This window comes from Trichoplax adhaerens, genomic scaffold (genome assembly GCF_000150275.1).
Source record: "Trichoplax adhaerens TRIADscaffold_19 genomic scaffold, whole genome shotgun sequence".
Lineage (NCBI taxonomy): Eukaryota > Metazoa > Placozoa > Uniplacotomia > Trichoplacea > Trichoplacidae > Trichoplax > Trichoplax adhaerens.
In genome coordinates, this window is record NW_002060961.1 from 1,064,790 (window position 1) to 1,087,133 (window position 22,344).

At 33.7% G+C, this 22,344-nt stretch overlaps 4 protein-coding genes across 4 annotated transcripts; 3 read left to right on the forward strand and 1 right to left on the reverse strand.

The window, feature by feature from the left end:
* Positions 1-1,146: 1,146 nt before the first annotated feature.
* TRIADDRAFT_31721 (uncharacterized protein) lies at positions 1,147-2,319 on the forward strand (the record flags this gene model as incomplete). The annotated part of the gene is made up of 1 exon (XM_002116918.1): positions 1,147-2,319. One exon carries the CDS (start codon positions 1,147-1,149, stop codon positions 2,317-2,319), a length of 1,173 nt encoding a protein of 390 aa, XP_002116954.1.
* Positions 2,320-4,564: 2,245 nt separating this feature from the next.
* TRIADDRAFT_50975 (uncharacterized protein) lies at positions 4,565-6,697 on the reverse strand (the record flags this gene model as incomplete). Its single annotated transcript, XM_002116985.1, has 6 exons — positions 4,565-4,683; positions 4,759-4,840; positions 5,112-5,162; positions 6,245-6,348; positions 6,470-6,553; positions 6,682-6,697. The coding sequence occupies 6 exons, from the start codon at positions 6,695-6,697 to the stop codon at positions 4,565-4,567; spliced, it is 456 nt and encodes a 151-aa protein (XP_002117021.1).
* A 2,148-nt stretch (positions 6,698-8,845) lies between these two features.
* Positions 8,846-10,967, forward strand: TRIADDRAFT_50976 (uncharacterized protein; the record flags this gene model as incomplete). The annotated part of the gene is made up of 5 exons (XM_002116919.1): positions 8,846-8,900; positions 9,488-9,582; positions 10,307-10,381; positions 10,576-10,665; positions 10,881-10,967. 5 exons carry the CDS (start codon positions 8,846-8,848, stop codon positions 10,965-10,967), a joined length of 402 nt encoding a protein of 133 aa, XP_002116955.1.
* A 10,366-nt stretch (positions 10,968-21,333) lies between these two features.
* On the forward strand, positions 21,334-22,344 carry TRIADDRAFT_4311 (uncharacterized protein; the record flags this gene model as incomplete). The annotated part of the gene is made up of 2 exons (XM_002116920.1): positions 21,334-22,015; positions 22,082-22,344. Coding segments are annotated over 2 exons (945 nt in total), but the record flags the coding sequence as incomplete, so codon positions are not given.

Genomic DNA, 22,344 nt, shown 5'->3' on the forward strand with positions numbered 1-22,344 from the left:
CCTTGTCTTATGAATTAGTCATTGACGATAACTTCTAATCCTCTATTTCAGATTGATCGATGATATTGTCGAGAAGAAAGGGCGAAATCTTCAATCGTAGCCATAAGAGAAAAATAATTCTTTTTATCTCCATGTCTTCAATCCACTTACTGTATGTCTAGTATCAGTCTGTTACTACCGTAATGCAAATCGATGACTAAATAACGCCACCCCGTGCTGTGCAAAGCACAATATTACAAGTAGAAAAAGCCAATAGTCATTTTATCGTTCTTCCGGCCGTTCGACCAAAATCATCTTAACCCGTCGTCCTCGTCTTACGCTATACCATCAACGCAAAGGCTGTCTATGACTGTCTATAGCATAGAGATATAAGAAACAACTTTCTATCTCGATGGTCTGTCGTTTAGAGTCCTTAATAGGGTGAAAATATAACCCGAACCTAATAAATCCAGATCCGATTGTTGATTTTCGAAGTTGCAATCGCTAGACACTGGATGGCCATGGAAATTTTCAACCCGAATCCCTCCCTCGAGTCGGGTTCAAGTCGCGTTTCGGCTTGATATTTATATAGACTGTACCGTAATAGGGATACTGCTCTAGTTTGTCGCTGGATTTTGACTGGGGAATGCTGTCATGCAGTAGCATTTGGAGATTGTCCGTCCGGTGCAATGTCCACTAACGTCTAGCCACCGTACACCATAAAGTACTGGATCATGACTGTATAATGTACTGTACAGTATCGAGAAGTGTCAAGCCAAGCCATAGAGATCCCTTTTCCCTTCTGGTCCAAATGGTCCCAAATTATTTGGGTGGCTACTACAGTGTACAGTGTACAGTGTAAACTGCACAGTACTGTAAAATATCGGTGACAAAGGAGCGATTGTGTGGCTAGTCGTGGTTGTGCTAGCGCCGGTTGTCCATCGTCGTCGGGTCGAGGGAGTTGGCGGCTTCTAATTGGGAAATAACATGCAAGTGATTATATTTCGTAATCGATTCTACGCGTTTATTGCCATCATTTTCATTCTGGTTATAGCCTTTCTTTCGTTATCTAACTATACCAAACCTCGCAGCCAATATAGTAATGTTATTAAACTAAGTAAGGATACAGCTATGAAAGGATCGATTATGAAGAAGTCAAGAGGTGAAATGGAAGGCAATCTCAAGAGCAACGATGACAACCATGCAGACAGTGGGAATAGTAATAAACTAGTGGCAGCCAATCGAACGATTCATAATCCTGCTGTCTCTTATGATGTCCATATCTTTTACTATGCTTGGTATGGAAATCCTGAAAATGATGCAAAGTATATCCATTGGAATCATCAGTATCTTAAGCATTGGGAGTCTGCTGTAGCTGAGCGATACAAGAAATATTCAGGCCGTCATGCTCCACCAGATGATATTGGAGCTAATTTTTATCCTTTTTTAGGTCCGTATAGCTCTTGGAATAAAACCATCATTCAAGATCATATGAAACAGATCCAACTTGCAGGAGCAGGAGTCGTCGTTCTTTCATGGTATCCTCCTGGAAAATCCGATCCGGAAGGAAAACCAAGCGATTCCGCTGTTTTACCCCTTTTGTTAGCTGCTGACGAGCACAATCTGAAGATTACTTTTCATATCGAGCCCTACAAGGATCGGACACCTGATTCTGTACGAAACGATATCAAGTACATTATTGATACATACGGCCATTACCCATCCTTCTATAAGCGTAAATGGAAAGGACAACAACTACCACTAATCTATGTATACGATTCTTATCATATCAAGCCAAAAGCCTGGAAAGAAGTTCTGACCCGCGAAGGCACCAATACCATTCGTGGAACTAAATATGACGCGATTGTAATCGCCTTGTTAGTAGATGAACATCATAAATCATTTATAACGACTGGAGGCTTTGACGGCTTTTATACTTACTTTGCCGCAGATGGTTTTACATATGGATCAAGAAAGGAAAACTGGAAAAATCTCAAGCAATTTTCTCTAGAATCATCATCCATTTTTATTCCTAGTGTTGGACCGGGTTATATTGATACTCGAGTCCGACCATGGAATAGTCAAAATACACGTAACCGTTTAAATGGGGATTACTATGATAAAGGAATGAACCATGCACTTGAAATTAACCCAAGTATAATATCAATAACTTCATTTAATGAATGGCATGAAGGAACACAAATAGAAAAGGCTGTCCACAAAGAATATTTAGATTTTAAATATCTCGATTATAGCCCTCAGGAGCCTGATTTTTACTTAAAGTTAACGCGAAAATGGGTACATAAATTTATGAGAAGGAAAAGAGTACAATCATTGTAGGTTGCATCTATAGTGAATAAGAAGTAGATGCAGGTTATTGTACCTGTCATAGAAATGCGATCTTGACGACCTTTTGGATATGGTTGACTGTAAAATACGTACAGGATTGCAGATTAATAATTATGAATGTGTCATCTGCGATGTGTATAACAGTAAGATGGGTATGTCTGTACTCATATACAGCAATCATTGATATGCTCGTCTTGAGAAATACAGTATCTTAAGCATTTCTTTTTGAAATGCAGTTTACACTCTGTACAATATCAATGTAGATTGTAGATTCTGTGGTGTATGCGACGATGGGGATATTTAGTAATATACTCGTAGCTATTTTATTGGTAAGAAGAGCAATAATCGACTTTTGCGTGTTTCTCATATAATAGAATTACAATCTTTCAAGACATCCCTCAGCAGTTTCTACATTAAAATAAAAATCTAGATTGTAGATTATGCACTAAAAGTAACTATTATTAAAATGTTGGAATAGGCGAACGTTTTTGTAAGTTAGTGAAGCAGTCGTCGCGGAACATATTTCGAAATTAGTGGTATTTCTTGAAATTGTACAATATACTCGTGCTTCCAGACGAGCTACACTTTTATTTTATACTTTGACAATTTCTATTTTAGAAATAAATTGCTATAACAATTTCAAAATTTGTACACAACGGTGTCTACTTGAGTGCCTAACAATTCAGTTTTTATAAACATGGTACGAGCAATCGCCAATTCCTTATTGGTACTTCATCTACAACCATTCAATTATGTTACTGCATCAACATTTGGTATCTTTGCGATGATTTCATATCTAATAACACGATATGTTACGGGCAATGTTTTCAATCGCGCGATGTATTACAAAACTTGGCCATCACAGGCATTAACAGCATATTTCACGATCAATATGATTCATTTAATCATGATCACAAGGTAAAGTGACCAGGGCAGATTTAGAATTCTTCATTAGGATAAGTAAGCGATCATCAATCACACGCTAACTAGTACAAATATCAGAGCTCAAATAGCGGTTATTGCTTTCAAAATTTAAAGCTTGTTTTTGAGTGTCACCTTTCCTATCCTCTTTCCTGGGTCATTAACCGCTGTTAAATAAATAGCTTCGCACCTACTTCACTTTATCTAAACTTTAATGTAACTTGACAGCTTTCGATAAGATAGATTTACTGTATGTAGTTTTTAAATTTGACCATAAATGATATGAACTAACGCTTATACCTTCTAGCTAAAGCTATAGTTTTCTGTTACAGACCATCTTTTAATAAGTGATTATTCTTAAATCCCTACTCAATCCTTAACTATACAATTCTCGAATTACAAGATTGATTTCAAAGGCGTCGTGATCGTTGATGTACGATTCAGGATAATGAAGCGATTCAAAATTATCTTAGTCGCAAAAGCGTGACCAACTTTTCTTCCTAAGCATCAAGGCTCCAAAAACAAGTAAAAATAATTACGATTTTTATATTGTATAATCGGTTAATTTCAGTGATTTTATCCAATGTGAAGAGGATCACAAATTGTTATACGACCCAAAGCAACGAATCGAGATACATTGCGTAAAAGTATCTAGACTATCAAAAGATGAATAAATTTCATAAGACTGAAAACTGTTCGATATAGGTTACAAAGTGTTCCTATCCTGCACTGGTAATAATCGTCCAAATACTATTGTTAAGTTCAAAGCTAAGGAATAAGCGAATAGCATATCGAAATTGTAATTTATCTACGCTACTAGACTATCCTTTCAACTGTACCGACATTAGCTACAAGATTCTTTCATATTTATAGCAGGCGAAATTACAGCGTTTCAGGACAATACTATACAATCCTTCATTAAAGTTGTAATAGACTGTAGTACCAATAACATTACCTCCCGCGCAATTAACGGGACCAGCTTAATATATGATTATCGTGACACTAATATAGAACAAATACTTAAAAACTATTTTTAAGTTAATTAAATAGCAATAATATCATAATCGGTATTTGAAATTCAATACGGCATTAATCCATTCTCCATTCCAATTTTAAGGCTAAACCTTATCTTCCATATTCAAAGCGGTAGCAATTTTTATATCTAGATAGTATCCAATTAGTAACGTCAAGAAAATGAGTCGCAGGTAGTGATGAGCACATGTAGTCATACACCAGCACATCCAGTAAAGAAGTGCTTTCCAAAACTGACCATCATAGTCAATTTCATATTAGAAATACTGCTCAATCAACATTGCTACGCGTATGGTAAATATCGACAACTTACATCATCAATTTCATCATCTTCTTGATCAATATCGAAAGTGATATCGTCTTCTTCTTCGTTTTCCATTGTTCCTGTATCAGCAATTTTAGCTGCAAACGATTGAATACATTGGTTGTCAATTCAAGCGCAATGATACATCATAATGAAAAGATTGATGAATGTACCATTTTCAGGCAATTCTCCATACGCTTTTAGATTTCTTGCTTCATCGGCCGTATATTTCAGAATAACATCAGCTTTAGCATCCTAATTGGATAATTGGATCAATCTGTTCAGTCATCATTGTGAACAACGATAATAATAATACAGAATGTTTACAGTAGCGTTAGCTAATAAATCATGCCAGTCATGTGTGATCACTTAAGAGCACATTTTCAAAACAGGAATCCACTTACAAATCATTTCAATGACACTAAATGCATCATTGACTTTATCTCAAAGCGTTAAGATAGATGAAAATAAAGCAGCTGGGAATAATTATGAATTCAATCGATTGAGATATGTAGGTAGTACGCACCTGGTAGTCTCTTAACCCAAGAAGTATAATATCACCTTGATTAATCCATACCTGCAATTTGAAATGAGAGTTTTAAGAGTTAGCATTTACTGGCATTTAGGCCAAAACTATTTCATGTCTTCAACTGATTATTCTCCAATTGAGGTAGGTCAAACTATTTTATGTCTTGTATGAGCTATTCTCAAATTGACGTCGGTCAAACTATTTCATGTCTTGTACTGGTTCTCTCCCAATTGACGTAGGTCAAACTATTTCATTTCATTTGTACTGGCTATTCTTAAATTGACGTAGGTCAAGCTATTTCATGTTTTGTACTGGTTATTTTCCAATTGAGGTAGGTTAAACTATTTTATGTCTTGTACTGGCTATTCTCAAATTGACTTCGGTCAAACTATTTCATTTCTTGTACTGGCTATTCTCCAATTGAGGTAGGTCAAACTATTTCATTTCATTTGTACTGGCTATTCTCAAATTGATGTAGGTAAAGCTATTATATGTCTTGTACTGGTTCTTTTCCAATTGACGTAGGTCAAACTATTTCATTTCATTTGTACTGGCTATTCTCAAATTGACGTCGAACAGTTGTTGTCGAATTGATTTTAGCTACAGAAATGATCAGTAAGCAAAGCTTGAATTGAGGCACTACTGTAACATAAGAAGATTGACAATCTTTCAAGTCATACACTGATCAACTAGTATTTTGATGCCAATTTGGATAGACAAGAGCATTGTCTTGTATCAGCACACCTTGAATGATGTATTTTGCAGTGGAAGATTCGTTATGGACATTTGTTACGGTGTGTGGTATTGGAGGTTATCATCAAAGTAATTTTCAACTCAAATATACTGTGGGTAAAATGAGGGTCAATTACCGAGGACAAAGATGACATGGAAGAAGTGGCACTGCATGTTTACAAACTATTCCATAAAGGTAGGAAAACGAACATGGCCGTGATGTGGGAATGATTGCTTTGGTGCATTCTACTTGTATGTGAACAAACAGAATCACTTAGATAGCCTACTGATTGCTATTGCGGCGAACAATTGATGACACTGTATGGGAAGAATATGAAAATGAATTTCCAGCACGTATGTGTGTATTTTCAATTGTATTTGTAGCCAGTAAACGATACCTTTTTACGTAACTTTCCACGTATATGGCATAACCGTTTGGTTCCATCAAAGCAAAACGCTTCCAATCTGCCATTGCCTAACATCTTAATGACTTGAGCGTATTCTGAAAGTGGTTTATCTCATTAGTATGGCATGAAGTCAAGAGGAATGTGTAGAACAAGGAAAGGCATATCATACTATCATCATGCTTCTGTACAAATAAGAGCTAAAATGGATATAAAAACCTTGTCCATCTTCTTTAAAAATCAGTTCACGCTTCTCGGATTCATTTTCATTCTTACCACGGCGGCGATTTTTACCTCCCTTACCTAGACACGAGTATTGGCAATTTTAGACGCTATCGTCATTCTCTCCATGCTATCCTCTACAATCAAGTAGTCAATCATGATCGTTGCACACTTGTCTCTTGTGCATCGCTAAAAACGCTAATAAATACCTTTATTTTTGGGCATGTTGGTCTTGACAGTAATCGATTACTGAATAATAAGGAAATGAAAGAATCAAAGAGTCGCAAGATACAAGGCCAATGGAATAGAGATCAACGATGGACTAATGTTGAAGTGATTTCTGATGGCTAATTACCGTCTTGACTCGCTTGGCTGAGTGTTGATGAACACGAGACAGTGGTGTAGAGTACGGCAGTAATCTTTTCTGGCTACAGTCCATTGTACTGTAGTTTACAGTACAGTACAGTACTGGACAATACTGTAGTGTACTGTACTGCTCATACACACTGTACTCTGTCATACTGTACTGTGCTGTACTGTACAGGAAAGGACGACCAATACTGTCCCACTGTGTACTGTAGTTCATGAGCTTCATTCAATAAATTGATGGATTATGCTGTACAGTGTGCAGTACTGTACAATTCCATTCTACTAGGTAAAATAAGCAATTCTTGACACAGTCATTTCTCCATGACTGTAAGTTGAAGTAAAAAGATCTCAATCGTTGAATACTAACTCTATACAGTAGACTCCACTGACAAAGTGAGTCACAATACTCGCCATGACGGCGTAGTATACGCATGGTCTGGGAGCCAAGACTGCGCGTGCTCAATCCAGGGACGATAGTACCGTCCAGTTCTTGCTCCACTTTGGATACTATAACTTAGCACTGTACAGACACAGTACTGTACACTGTACAGTACAGTAGTGGATTTCTCTTACTACAGTAGAACTTTTGACAGTTTACAGTACATGTACCGTATCTCATTCATTGAATTAGCATTGTACTCTACAGTACAGTACCGTCACTACATACAGTACAGTACAGTACAGTACTTTACTGTACTACATTACTATACACTGTAGAGGATGATGCAGCAAGCTGTATCATGACCAAGTCTAGCTACTATACTGTACGGTGTAGGCATACTTAGAACAGTTACGGTACCCTAGCGTACAGTACCGTATATACTATACAGTACTGTACACTGTACAGTAGGATACCAACATGACACTACCGTGGATTACTGTAGTGTACAGTGTACAGTGTACAGTGTACAGTGCGTAGTAGTACTGTACTCAAAGCTATTTTTAGTACAGTACGCCCTGTCGTACAGTACACTGTACTGTACCGTAGCCTACGAAACTTCATACTGTACACTGTACAGGACAGTACCATAGAGGATGATGCAGCAAGCTGTATCATGACCAAGTCTAGCTATTATACTGTACTGTACAGTACTGTACGGTGTAGACATACAGTACTTAGAACAGTCACGGTACCCTAGCGTACAGTGTACAGTGTGTAGTAGTACTGTAATCAAAGCTATTTTTAGTACAGTGTACTGTACTGTACAACTGTACTGTACTGTACCGTAGCCTACGAAACTTCATACTGTACACTGTACAGGACAGTACCATACAGGATGATGCAGCAAGCTGTATCATGACCAAGTCTAGCTATTATACTGTACTGTACAGTACTGTACGGTGTAGACATACAGTACTTAGAACAGTCACGGTACCCTAGCGTACAGTGTACAGTGCGTAGTAGTACTGTAATCAAAGCTATTTTTAGTACAGTGTACTGTACTGTACTGTACTGTACTGTACTGTATGTACTGTACCGTAGCCTACGAAACTTCATACTGTACACTGTACAGGACAGTACCATACAGGATGATGCAGCAAGCTGTATCATGACCAAGTCTAGCTATTATACTGTACTGTACAGTACTGTACGGTGTAGACATACAGTACTTAGAACAGTCATGGTACCCTAGCGTACAGTACTGTACAGTATTGTACTGTACAGTACTGTACAGTGTACAGTACAGTGTACAGTGCGTAGTAGTACTGTAATCAAAGCTATTTTTAGTACAGTGTACAGTACTGTACTGTACTGTACCGTAGCCTACGAAACTTCATACTGTACACTGTACAGGACAGTACCATACAGGATGATGCAGCAAGCTGTATCATGACCAAGTCTAGCTGCTATACTGTACGGTGTAGGCGTTCAACACCCCACCGTACGGTAGTCAGAATTGTGTTGATGTCGCTGAAAGTGTTTCGTCATCATGTAGCTTCAATCACAACAAATCGAATCCTGGCAACCGGCCGCGATAGGCTACAGCAGCAGCTTGAATGGTGATGGAGTTCCCTCAATTAGGCCAAAATTGCTCCAATCCTCAATGCTCAAGATTAGGTAGATGGCCACCATTGACATCAGTGATAGTACAAGTAGAGTAGAGAGTACTGATACCTATTTTTCAAATGCAGTTGCTACTTGCTTGCTACAATCTTACTGTCAGGGATGATGTTGATGACATTGTTTTGCGGATAGGATAGGGATGGCATGATCAATGAATAGGCTCAATTTGCTTTGCAGTTGCTAATCGATCTTATTAGAGAGGGGAAAGATGTGGGAAATGCCACAATTTGTACTAGACTCATTCTATTAGTAAATAAAAGCTGGAGTCAGCATGCTGTAGTTGAAGAATATCCCATCTCATAAATCGCCATGACGCCAGTTGATCGTCTTGCCCTAGTACGACTTACCTTCCATTCGATGTGCTGTAAAATGGTGTGTAGAAAGTGCTACTGACGTAGCCTATCTTCCAGTCTACTATCATGTATCCATCTTGATGTAAAATATCCTGCATTTTCATCAACATTATTGACATTGCATAAGCAATTGCAACTGGTATACTCTATACAAGCTTTTGATCAACGCATCTTAACTGCTAGTTCATACGCCAAATGGTAATCATGCTTCATTGATTTATTGCTTAGACTTTCTACCGGTAAAGTGTAATGCCTGTCATAAGATATTTTGCAACGACCATTACCTTTATACGTCGCATAATTGCCCATTAGCCTATACCAAGGTAATACTTCATCATCAACTGATTATTATGTTAAAATGGATAATTTGATGCAGTAATTGATAATATCATTCTCCTTCTGTAACCTGCTTATATCCCTCAAAGCCATCTTTACTTGCTTGCATGCATACAAGTCGTTTCTTGATAGCAGGCCAATCTAGATCGATTACCAATTTCTAAATCTAGTGACAAGAATGGATACTTATCGGAAATAATTGATAGTCCAACATTCTAAATGTCAATTTGAGCACCGTAGTATTGATTGAATCCATCAAAAAAATATTACATTTGTAATAAGGAGAACATCATATTATATTATTGGTTCGTAAATACTACTTGTGTATACTAATTCAGCAAATAAAGTAGCAATTACTTACTACAGACTTACATAAGACATTGGTGTATGCTTTTAAAACTATGCTATACAGTAATTTGTTTAGAATTGGTTAAAGATGGAAACAATACCGCCTTAGATTCACGATAGAAGATATGTGAAGGTCTTACTATACTGTAGACATTGCAGTGATTTAGAATACAGCAATTGAAAACCTTTCATATCCATAGTGTAAGGAATGATTCAGTTAGATACGACCTACAGTGTTGCCAAATTATTCATAACAATCTTCGTCTCTTCTGATGACGGAGTCGCAATGACACCGATATGTACTTGTATTTGAAACGTTTCCATTACCATTCTATTACAACGGAATTCAATGCTACTTTTTAGGATGTACAAGTACCTGTCTGCCCTTTATGCAATCAACCAGTACCAGTTGGTAAGGGTGAATCACCGGACGATAAGGTAATTTCATGTTTCGTTTACCTTATAAGACCTATGTGTAGTAAAGCAGTAAGGTGCGCCAGTCATTGTAGTTGTTGGTTAGGCTACTTAAGATTTAGTTGAAATATTCAATTGAAGTTTGTTACTCCAAATGGACGTTCTAATTGCAATTGGAAACGGATTATTTCTAAACTAACTGTCCGATGAATCGATAGGTTAGTAGGCATATGGACAATGATTGCAAATTTGAGAAACCTGTTAAGCGAAGTAATCGATGCTCACTTAAAGGTTGCAAAATGATTGAGGTACGTATATTCGTAATTGATTAACGCTACTCAAATATGGATTGTAACGAGAATCAGCAACTGATTGGCAAATATTTTACGTTAACATTCGCTTTGAATATTAGCGAACAATTTACCATTATTAAACAATTATAATCACAACGTATACATGTACAGTCTTCTATCATGGTAAATGATACTGTATTGAATTTTTGCGCTTTTTTGGACTTTTGCAGCTAGTTCCTGTTGTCTGTCCTAGTTGTAAAAAAAACTTTTGCCTTAAACACCGACATGAACAGGATCATAACTGCCAACCTAGGTAAAAATCGTTTCATTCCCAATGAACTAAATCTTTGTTGCCCAGAGTCAAAAAGTATCGGAAATAATCAATTTTAATGGACTGAAATATCTTTTACCTGTTAAAGGAAATGCACTGTTCTTTTATTTGATTATCAAATTAATTTAAGCTCCATATTTCTGGTGTATCTTCAAAATGTTTAAATTTGTCTAAACTAAAACATGTTACTCATGATCTACAACCAGTAATAGGCTCGGTACGACTAAAACCATCAATCCGAGGCCGAAATACTCTTACCAGCAATCGACATTATCACAAATTGGGGGTTCACTTAACAGGTTGATTTACAATACCTAATTTAAATTATGACTATTTAATATATCATTTCGGGTTCGTTCATACTTCAGTATTGTAACGCTTTATAATGACAATAATAGACAAAGACAAGAGCGACTCCAAAGACAGCAATTAAGTTCGGCAAATGGCAATAAGAGACAGTTACCAGTACAAGAAAATTATGGACAACTTCAGACTCAAATGGTAATATTTGATATCCGATATAGTACTTATATATTAGTTACATAAATGGTAGTAGAAATAAAAATTTAACTTTCCTTTACAATTAGACAGAAGACGAAGCTTATGCGCTTGCAGTACAAGCATCTTTGGCAGATTCAGGCACGACGCATCAAGGAATGCAATCGTCAAGTTCGGCATCCAGGTTTATTTATTAACATTTTTAATTAAAGAGCAATAAATTCATTATGAACTACGCACTAAATACTAATAAAACGTCATTATTCATAAAGGCAACAAGAAGATTCTGACAAAGAATTAGCACAGGCTATCGCCGCATCATTGCAAGAATCCAACCCAACCAGGAAAGATCAGAAGGTATAGCGACCTTTTAATGTTCTTTTGACTATTTCACTGTTACTACTGCAGTTTAGCATATTAATTAATTCTGATGTTCGATTACTTTTTTTCTCAGAAATCGGAGAGCAAGTTTGACTGTGTTCTGTCGTAGCGTTCTGTTCAAATATGATTTTGATACTAATCGAAATACAATTTAATATCTGTCTTTTAATAATTCTGCGAGTATTTGGCATTTGTGCTATCCTGTAACGAAATATGCTCATTAAATAATATGCTATGTAATAGGTCTTTAATGTTATTAAAATATAAATATGTAAATAGATTATATAATTCGTCAGTAACTTCACATTATTCTGCCAAAAATAACGTAATTTAAAATGGAATTACTGATTGAAACCTGCAGGCCTTCGCTAAAACGGCACTGTACATAAAATGAATGAATTATTTCAACTTTTGTATTCGCTAATACGGACTATCGCTGAAATATTACTTCAGCCCGAATGCTCACGTACATTGATTCTTGATAGTAATAGTTATATGCTACTATGAGCTGAATTGTATGTGAACATCACTTTACGAATTACAATTGATGTTAGTCTTACAGCTATACGCGTATATTTAATTGCCTCCGTACAAAATAATTTTCAATTTTTTGGTTGCATTCTACCTTGCACTTGATGATTCATATTTTTAATATTGCTCCATATTCCAATCCTGATACTGGACTAGCAGTGGAAGACTGTCATGGGTATCACAATCTGTAATTATTATTATGAATATACATCTATGTAAGTAATAAATAAATGAAGCTTTAGTCAATGTATGACTTTAGAATGTGTTCCGTAAGGATTTATCTTATTCAGGATGAACATAATTATTGACTTGGCGAAGTTGTCCAGATTGCCATAGGAATCATTTTATATAGGACGAAGTAGACATTGTTTTATTTGAAAAGTGAGATTAAGATTTTGCAGCGCTGCATACGTATCTTAGTATTTCCATTTCAAAGGTGTTGTATCAGTGTTGAAATATATGTATGCATGCTTATACACAAATGTCATTCAAAGCAAACAATTATAAAGTACTCACTGAGTGCTATAAAATATGTTGCTCAGGTAAATCACGATATATTGCATTAACCCGATATAGGATATGCTGTAGCTTGTTATCATTTCAAGATGGTAAAAAAAGTTAAAATTAATAACCCTGAAATGTCGTTAAGTGGACAACACCTATATCATACCTAGATCAGAACATAAGTTGACTGTAACGTAAGTAGCTATGCTGCTTGCATATGTAGCAGATTGCCTTAATTGCCCCATTTAGACAGCTTGGCATTATTTCTTCTTGTTGCTATTATAATCAACTGATTCTGTGATCCAAAGCGGAAACAAATGAATTATCATAATTACACCATTTATTATATATTATTGATTCTGTTAGAGTTTAATCTCAAACGACTTCAGACAGTCAATTTCAGTACCTTTAACCAGTACTATCAGACATATTATTATGAAAATAATAATATGATCAAAATGGTAGCTTAAAATTTATCACTGCATGAGATGCTGTTGATATCAATACAGCACACTCTGAAAGTTTATTGGGCTATATGCGTCCAGTTCATACAAAAAAGTTAATCTAATGAGATTCAGTACATTTTCGTAAAGCATTTGAATACATTATACGAGAGTATTAGACGAGTATTTACAGAGATCTGATCCAGAGTTTTGTTGCTGCTCTATATGAATTATTTGAACGTCTCTTACATGCAATTAGCGTAATTATTAGTTGGCTTAGGGTACTGTGTTCTTTAAATGAGAGGCAAAAGTGTCATACTTTTAACTTGAGTAATATCAATCTTAGTCTTAGCCTAGTAGATAAAGTAAAAAATATTCTTGGACGCAGTTTACTATCGATCCAATCGTAAATTACTACTGCAGTTCTGATGTTATAAAACAGTACCTACAATAATATAGTATTACAACTACTACGAATAGAGCATTAAACATATATACGCGGTTTTACATTTAGAATAGCCGATACAATCATCAATAGGTGCAGAAATCAAGCTTATGACAAAAGTTTCCATAGATAAAATTTTTGTGCAATTGGGAAGAACCATGAACGACTCAAAATTGATTCTTTTGCTGTAATACAATTAACTAGCTTAAAATCTCTGGAAAAGATTTCCTATGTTTATTTCGAGTCGTTAATATGGCCTCTTGCTTTGCAACTTATTTGGTTGAAATAAGAAATCAGCGCTATTCTTTGTATAGTAAATGGTTAATAAGGTATTTTGTTTCATATATGATGGTTTCTTATCGACGATTTCCATTACTTTATCCATTTTGAACCTGTCAACAATTATTAAGCCAATATCATACCTTGAAATAACTAACAATATTCACCACAAAATCTTTACGTTTGCAGCAATCACAGCCATATAGTCGAATGGCTAAGATCGAAATACTACTTATTCCCAATTCAAATTGTTGATATTGCTTTCTTGAAACGATAATTATTTCAGTAGCTATCTATGCGAATTGTATATTTAAATTAGAAATGGTTTTCTTATTTTGCAACGTCAATAACAAGGCTTATTACGGCTGAAATTTAACTTGATAGCATAATTATCTAAATTAACAGTTCTAATTTGCTTTATCTAAAAATTTATTCATCAGATTGCTATTAGGCTGGTCCAGGGACGCTTTGAAATAATTGGAATAGAAAATTCTCCTTTAAAGAAAGCGAGTTCAGATTGTGAGATTATTACACGAGCGACACAATAACCAAAATGATATATTGCTAATACTAGGATAAGTAACGCCAATTAATCAGCGAATTACGATTACAGTTAGTACAAAAGTCCATAGAATCAAATTGAATTAACAAGCGACTACGTAAGCTATAATAAGATACATTCAATCTAAGCTTAATAGTAGATTTTTCTTTTAATTATATTTATTTAGAAGGTGAATCACTCCGAGGGTTGATTAAAATCACCTTTGCATACTGTCGTCGGAAATATTTCTTCTTGGCATAGTAAGCAAGACATGCATAGCATTTAAAATTATCACCATACCAAAAATATAAAAGTTTTACAAGCAGTAACCACAGTTGCAGGGGCAGGTAGAGATTTACATAACGTCGCTGTAACCTAGATGTACACATAATGACATCATCTAATATAATATTTGATACGGTAACTATCAAATATTAATCTGCGTTTAAATTTCGATCCTATATTTTATAGAAATACTACAAAAATGATAGAATTTAAGGAGATGTTTATTCATACCAATGGTACGAAACATTTATTATTAAAGACTGCATCGGTATCAAGCGATATTTTTAATTATAGTGGGTAAACATGCCACACCTGCTCGATGTAAGTACAATTTAACCGGATTAATTTTAAGTTCGTGTTTTGAATATTTTAATAAATGCTTCGGTGCTTTCAGTGTTAACCTTCACCTTCAATAGGTTTTTTTATAATATAGATATTACAAATTCTTTTAATGACAAATTTCACAGATACATACGTGTTTCCACTCAATGTTATAACTAGCATTCTAGTCTCATGAATTTGTCTGTTGTATAGTAAACTAACTTGCGGTGTTTACATTATCGTTGCAAGATCATGGAGTGTATCATCATTATTGGATATTATTTAAAATTCTACGATATTTAAAATATAGATAGCCGATTCAATTCGCAGATATAACATATTTAGACTCCAATCACACTTTGCTTTAAAAGATCGTTTTAAAAACCTACCAGACTCTTAGTGATCAAAGAGTACATTTACTTTTAAAGAGCAATACAACCACAGTCTACAACGGAAAAGCAGAATAGAAGAAAGAATTACTCGCTTACATGCTTCTCAATGTTTAGAACCACTTAAAATTCTAAAATACTTTCTGGGGAATAATAATTTGCCCAATTCTTCCTCTTTAGCAATATCGTCATGCGTCTATTATACTTTATTATTACCTCTTATTAATGGTAATTTACTCCGGCCAAAATTCACTCATTCTATAACTTATACTACCCTATAAATATGACTAAATTCTCACTCATTCTTTACAATATAATGCTAAATTTTATTACAATTCTTCTTCCTTTTTTTTACAAATGGATACTTTTTTTAAAATCCTACAATAGCATTATTTTCTTACCGGTATAAAAGTGTTCTCTGATTAAATCAAACAAATCTTAACGGACTCTATTATTAAATAAATACAGTTTATCAACTGCATGAAATCTTTATTTTATACGTTTGTCTATAGTCCAAACAGTATACAATATACCGGTGGGTATATCAGGTCGAATTGAATTCGATGTTAACCTCCAATCCAGCTGGCTTAATTTTGCAATTGCTAACCATTATTCTCATGCTACTTCATTGTATAAGGTTCTAAATTTAGGTTTTATCAGTATACCAAGGTTAAATTAAACGCATCGGCGATTTCCTTTCCTATTCTTTGGCTAGTTCGCAGATAACTTATAACTTTAATCAACCTAAGAGCACCATTGTTTTAAGTCGCCAAATTCTAGATGATAACATTTAATTTATTTCGACTCTATTCTTTCCTCTGTTCTAGCAATGAATAATTATAACCATTGATATTAAAATTAGCGAACTGAGATCTATTAGGTGTAATAATTGTAAGAGTATACATCAAAAATAATACGATGAATTGTAGTTAGCTCATTTTATGACTACTTTTCCGGAATAAGCCATTTTAGTGAATTAGAACAACAAGCTTCTTATTTAAGACTTTGAAATGATTTACAGCTGAATGATGGAGCAATAATCCTATCGTATTTGCTGTTATTCAATGGCTTTTAAAATAAATGGTAGACTTTACTTTGTACTTATGATATTAATATAGCTTTACCTGCCGGTATTATTGCTAAGTTCGTGTTCTTTCATGATTTAAAATAGCCCTAACGTGAATAGAATACTTTATGATTTCTAAATCAGAATAAGATTTTTATCCACATATCCACTCTTCTAGTTGTAATACAAGAATCTAATTTATTATCATTTACTTCGACGTAAATTAGTAATATTACAAGCCATAAGATTGCGTTTCATCTAGAAAAGATTTGCTAAGTTCTATTTTGTCTTTTTGATAGAAGAATAGCGATTGTAAATTAATGAGCTATCCTACCAAATTCCAAAAACTGATCTAGTATGAACACTAGTTAATCAATGGCTATCTTTCCTAGATTACTTGTAATCACAAAAAATGTTATCAACCTTTATAACTATCTTTCAAATAAATTGCTTTTTAAGCCCTGCCAATAGTAGTTGTAGTAGCTTGTCAACATATTAGTTAAAAAAAGTCCATTCAAATGGCTGTATAGATATAGAAAGTTGATATTATTAGCTAAGCAACACACCCCACTCATGCCTTAAATGGGATCTAGAGACATTATTAAACCATTATACTAAAATAGTAGTTTACATCAGCTGTTCATAGAGCGTTTGTTCATGTCCAAAATAGTTATTAGCTTTATGGATAGATACAATCTAATCAATTTTTTCATGTCAAATTAAGATAAATTGATGATCGAACGAACAATTCTTATAACTACTCTTCTTTTACAAGGCGAATAACTACAGCAATGGCTGTTCACATTATCAAAATCCTGCTTTCATTTAAAATACAGTACTTTAAATTATCCTAAGCTTATAAGCCAATGTAGACAATATATAATTTTCTTGGCTAATAAAAAGAGTATTGTTAGCGACTTCAGGCGGTATCCATAAATACGAAAGATTAAACTGTAGATACTTCGTAATAACCATGGGATGATTATCAGATGCTAGTAAAGAAAGTTAAAAAGTTGAACTTTTTTGTTGATACTATCCCTTCATTATTGTTTAAAATTAAAATGCTTTTGAATAGCAATTTAATTCACTAAATTTTAGATTATTATTACTCGACTTTACCAATGAAAAGGAAATCAATTTGTTCATTAAGCTGAATCAAACAACACAATTAATTCATTATAATTCAGTGCAATAATGAATTGACGTTAAAGTGGACTATTATTGCTAACACCTACACAATTTTAAAATAGATGAATTTCCTTTATATATATATATATTATTTTCCCTCTTCACCTATTATAGAACATCTTAACCCTTACGCTTCCTATAGTCCGTAAAAATTGAATGTATTCAGATCAATTTTATGTCATCGTTTACAATTATAGTTCATATTTTCTTTCATATTAACAACGTAAAAGGAGTTATTTTTCAATGCCTAAACGATGAAAGTCAAATTGCTGGAATATACAAATTACAAATCCTCAATAAATGATATAGCAAGAAGCTTATAAGTAAAATAATAAAAATTTTAAAGCAATAATGAATCATTATAAATGACTAAAGAATGGTAGAATCAAATAATACATTATAATCAATGTGGCTTTTATGAATTCTTTATTAAAAGAGTTCAAACCGTTGTCGGTAATTTGCAATAGCTTTAGGAATGCAAATTTGCTACTCGTATTGATATCATTGATGTCATCATTGAATGCAAATATTTTCTCTTCACTTTGACCAAAGACCATGATATTCTAAAAACAAAATTAAAATACTGCATCTATTGATCTGGTATAGGAATAACACCCCTTTTCCATTCAAGTTGTTTTGATCTTAAATGGCTGTAGACAATACCGAAATTATTTGATAAAAATCCAAATAGTATTTGCTTTACTTTGTTTCAAGCTGATATTGCAGCCGTTAAAACTGTCAAAACTACCTCTATCTTAATCATTTCTATGATCAACTTCTCAGAATTACACTTCACTCTTTAAATCGTACAGCGAATTTTGAAAGAGACTTAAATCATATTCTCTGTATTGCTCAACTATCTTCAGAAAACAGCGTTATTCCAAGAAATAATTGTAATAACATTATTAATATCAATATAGCAAAAATATAGAATTATTGATCAGATTTTAATCCCTCATTCTAATTAATATCAACTCATTGGACAATTAGAAGTCGCTTTTTACACAAATATTCTCAAGATCTGCCTCAAAGTAAGTTAACTTCATACTATTCATGTCTGAATTGTTTTTGATTAGAAGGATTTCAACATCCAAAATATCAACTTTATTTTATCAGTTCTTTACCTTTCAACATCATGATGCAATTTATAACTAAAATAGCAATACTCTATATAGTAGATGTCTTTAATGTTGGATTTAGTGGTAGCGATTAAGGCTAGACAAATCTGACATACCGCAGCACCTAGTTCAATTTAGCGTATAGCTCAATAAGGTGTAATTATTAACAACTTCTGTCTAGCTAAAATTTTAGATTGTATAATGTGGTCCGAGAAATCATTTTCAGAAAATATTTGTTCAAAATTTTTGATAGGAATAGTTGATAAAATACGGCTAATAGTCTACAAACAGAAAATAAATTACTTTGCTGGCTTAAAATAATTCAAGATTTTCTGATATTATACGAGTATTGTCACGAAATTTGATATTTCTCATATTCTCCAAGTATCTGTTGTATTGCTTGGTTACTACAGTAAGAAAGATCAAAATTGCCAGTAAATTGATAATATTACCATAAAATATGAATGAAAATTTTACTAATCGTATGCAATTAACTGTTTTGCTCAGAACTAGATGAATGATATATACTATAACAGTTATGAGTGAGAAATTAGCGTAACATCTTTTTTCACTAAATCTATTAAACCGGACATTTAAGGCGCTACTATTGTGCTACTTGAAGAAGTAATTTACCCAATGCTGACTATTTTATCTTGCTTAATAGAAATAGTTTCATCGCAATTACTGTGATGCTATACAATGTTTAATAATAGGTCAGAATAAAACGGATTTTCATGTCTAATAAAGGTATTTTATAAAGGACTAAAGAAAGAAAATACTTTCGAGTTAAGTGCTTATCAGTTCATAAAGTTTGATTGAAGATCAGTACTGTCCACATCGTAATGTCGAGTTTTGAGTGTAGATAGGCTGAAATGGCGTTACTCTTCGATTTTAGTCACGAACTGAGAAACATTAACGACATGGAAAGGATGCTAGTGCCTCATTTTGTAGATGATCCATACTATCCAATATTAATTACTACAAGTGCAACATCTTATTGCGTAGAATGCTAGCTCATGAAGGTGTGAGAGTTTTAATAAAACTCAGATCATCTCAAACCGAATCTTATTTTAATTTTACTATCTTCGGAAGATTGATGGTAATATAGGCAAATATTTATTGTTATCACCGGTGAAATAATACAATCAGTGCAATATCAACATTATATTGCTAAGCATGAATAATTTTTATTTGCTTCTTACTAATAAACTCATTTCGGTAAAAATAATTTATAAACACCTTATGAAGTTAATTATCATCTTTAAGGCTTGCTTAAAAATTTAGTTCCAATTTTAATTCATCTCTTCCAACATTTACAATTGAAATTATTAGAGTTTTTTTGGCTATAACATGAGTGTTCCTACGATAATTCATTAGTAATTACCAAAATTGAAACGATGTATAGCTGTTTAAGCATGAATAATGATACGCAAAAGATGATTCTTGAATGACTCTTTCTTATTAAAAAATTTCATAATATAATTGTATCAATTTGGCCTACATACGGGATCACAGATGCTCAAACAAAGTACACTATTTTTTATTTATTACTTCTTTGCGCTGATTAATTATCGATAGAAACTAAAGATTAGTTGTCTAGATAGCAATTCAGAACTGAATTTGGACTTCTGTAAACTTACAAACTCACCCAATACCGAGATAAAGGAATCTTAAAATTTTAAATTACATAGGTGTGATTTCATTGGTAGTTATAGCGAAACTGTAATTTTATTGGGCCACCTTTAAAAATCTTCCTGAAGTGCAATATTGACAATCGCTTCACTAACATTCACGTTCCTTCTTTCATGATGATCTTGCAGCCTCTATTATTAAAACAATCTGGGTTACGTTATCTAATCTAAATAGGATGCTATTATGAAATGAATAAATTATCTTTCCTTTTACAATCGCTAATTGCAATTTCATTTTACTATGTATAGGTGAATGATTCTAATCGTAAACAATGGAAGATAAAAAAATGTTTTTCTAATAGCTATTGGTCCCATTTAGCTTGATTATCAACATCCGTCATCCTTTAATTTCAATCTTCCATCGGATAAAAATCATTATAGAAGTATGCTTTTGTTATTATATTCAAAGTGGCAAAACAAGATCGAAAAATACTGATCATAAATTTATAGATTTAGGAGCTGGTTCAATAATAATAATCTATTATCACATAGGCTTTATCAATACTTTTAGCCATAATGCATTCATGTATAATATTGTATTATAGATCAATTTTCAAATGCAAAGCTCTATATTCTATTACAATAGGTATATAGGATTTATTTTCTGTTGTATGCAATTATTAATCTTCTATTTTTATTTAAAATAGATCATTTTTCAAGACATCGCCTGTTGACAGCACGTACACGATGAACGAAATACCTAGTCAAGAAAGCCAACTTATTCGAACTGTTATTATGTCTGTTAGTTATTTAATTGTCGTGCTGATCGCTATACCTGGCAATATTTTTATTATTTACGCAATCGTAATTAATCGGAATACATCGATGTCCTCATCGACATTTCGACTGATATTAAATTCCGCGATAGCTGATTTGGCTTTTGCTGTATGTGCATTACCATGCACATACATGGAGGACACATATGATAACTGGTATTTAGGTGAATTTATGTGCCTAGTCATGCGCTCAACAGCAATTATCTTAATTACTGCGTCTATTCTCTCCATGACATTTATTGCAATCGATCGATGCATTACTATGATTTACAGTAGCAGCTGGTTACAATCGCGTTGTCGTCTTACTAATAACGCACTAACAATTATTTATGTGATCATCATTTGGTTGATATCGATTGCCACAGCGGTACCACAATATACAATTATCGAATATCGCGGCCTAACATCGATTGGAGGACCATTTTGTTACTTTGGTTTAAGCAATTTACGGCGCTTTCGTTACTATTTCCTCCTCTTTCCGATCATTTGCTTTTTAATTCCAGTAATAGTTATGATATCATGCTATGCTGCCATCGCTTATTACTTATTACGACGTAATCATCAATCATCTTTAGGCAGTCAACAAAAATGCAATAATAACAGAATTAAATATTCAAATTCAGCACTATCAGCAAATCGTTCAGTTTCTACATCCAAAAAATCGAAAGTCCATCAGCGCGATATCAATGTCATCCGAATGTTAATTGCCACAGTAGTAACATTTCTAATCTTTTGGCTGCCCTATAACATCTTCGTTGTCTATTTTAATGCTTTACCAGAACTCATTGACCAGGCCAGATTTAATAATAAGTATCAATTCATATTAATACCTGTCATGAAATTCTTAGGGTGTTGCCACTGTTGTCATAATCCTATCATCTATTTAATATTCAATAAAAATTTTCAA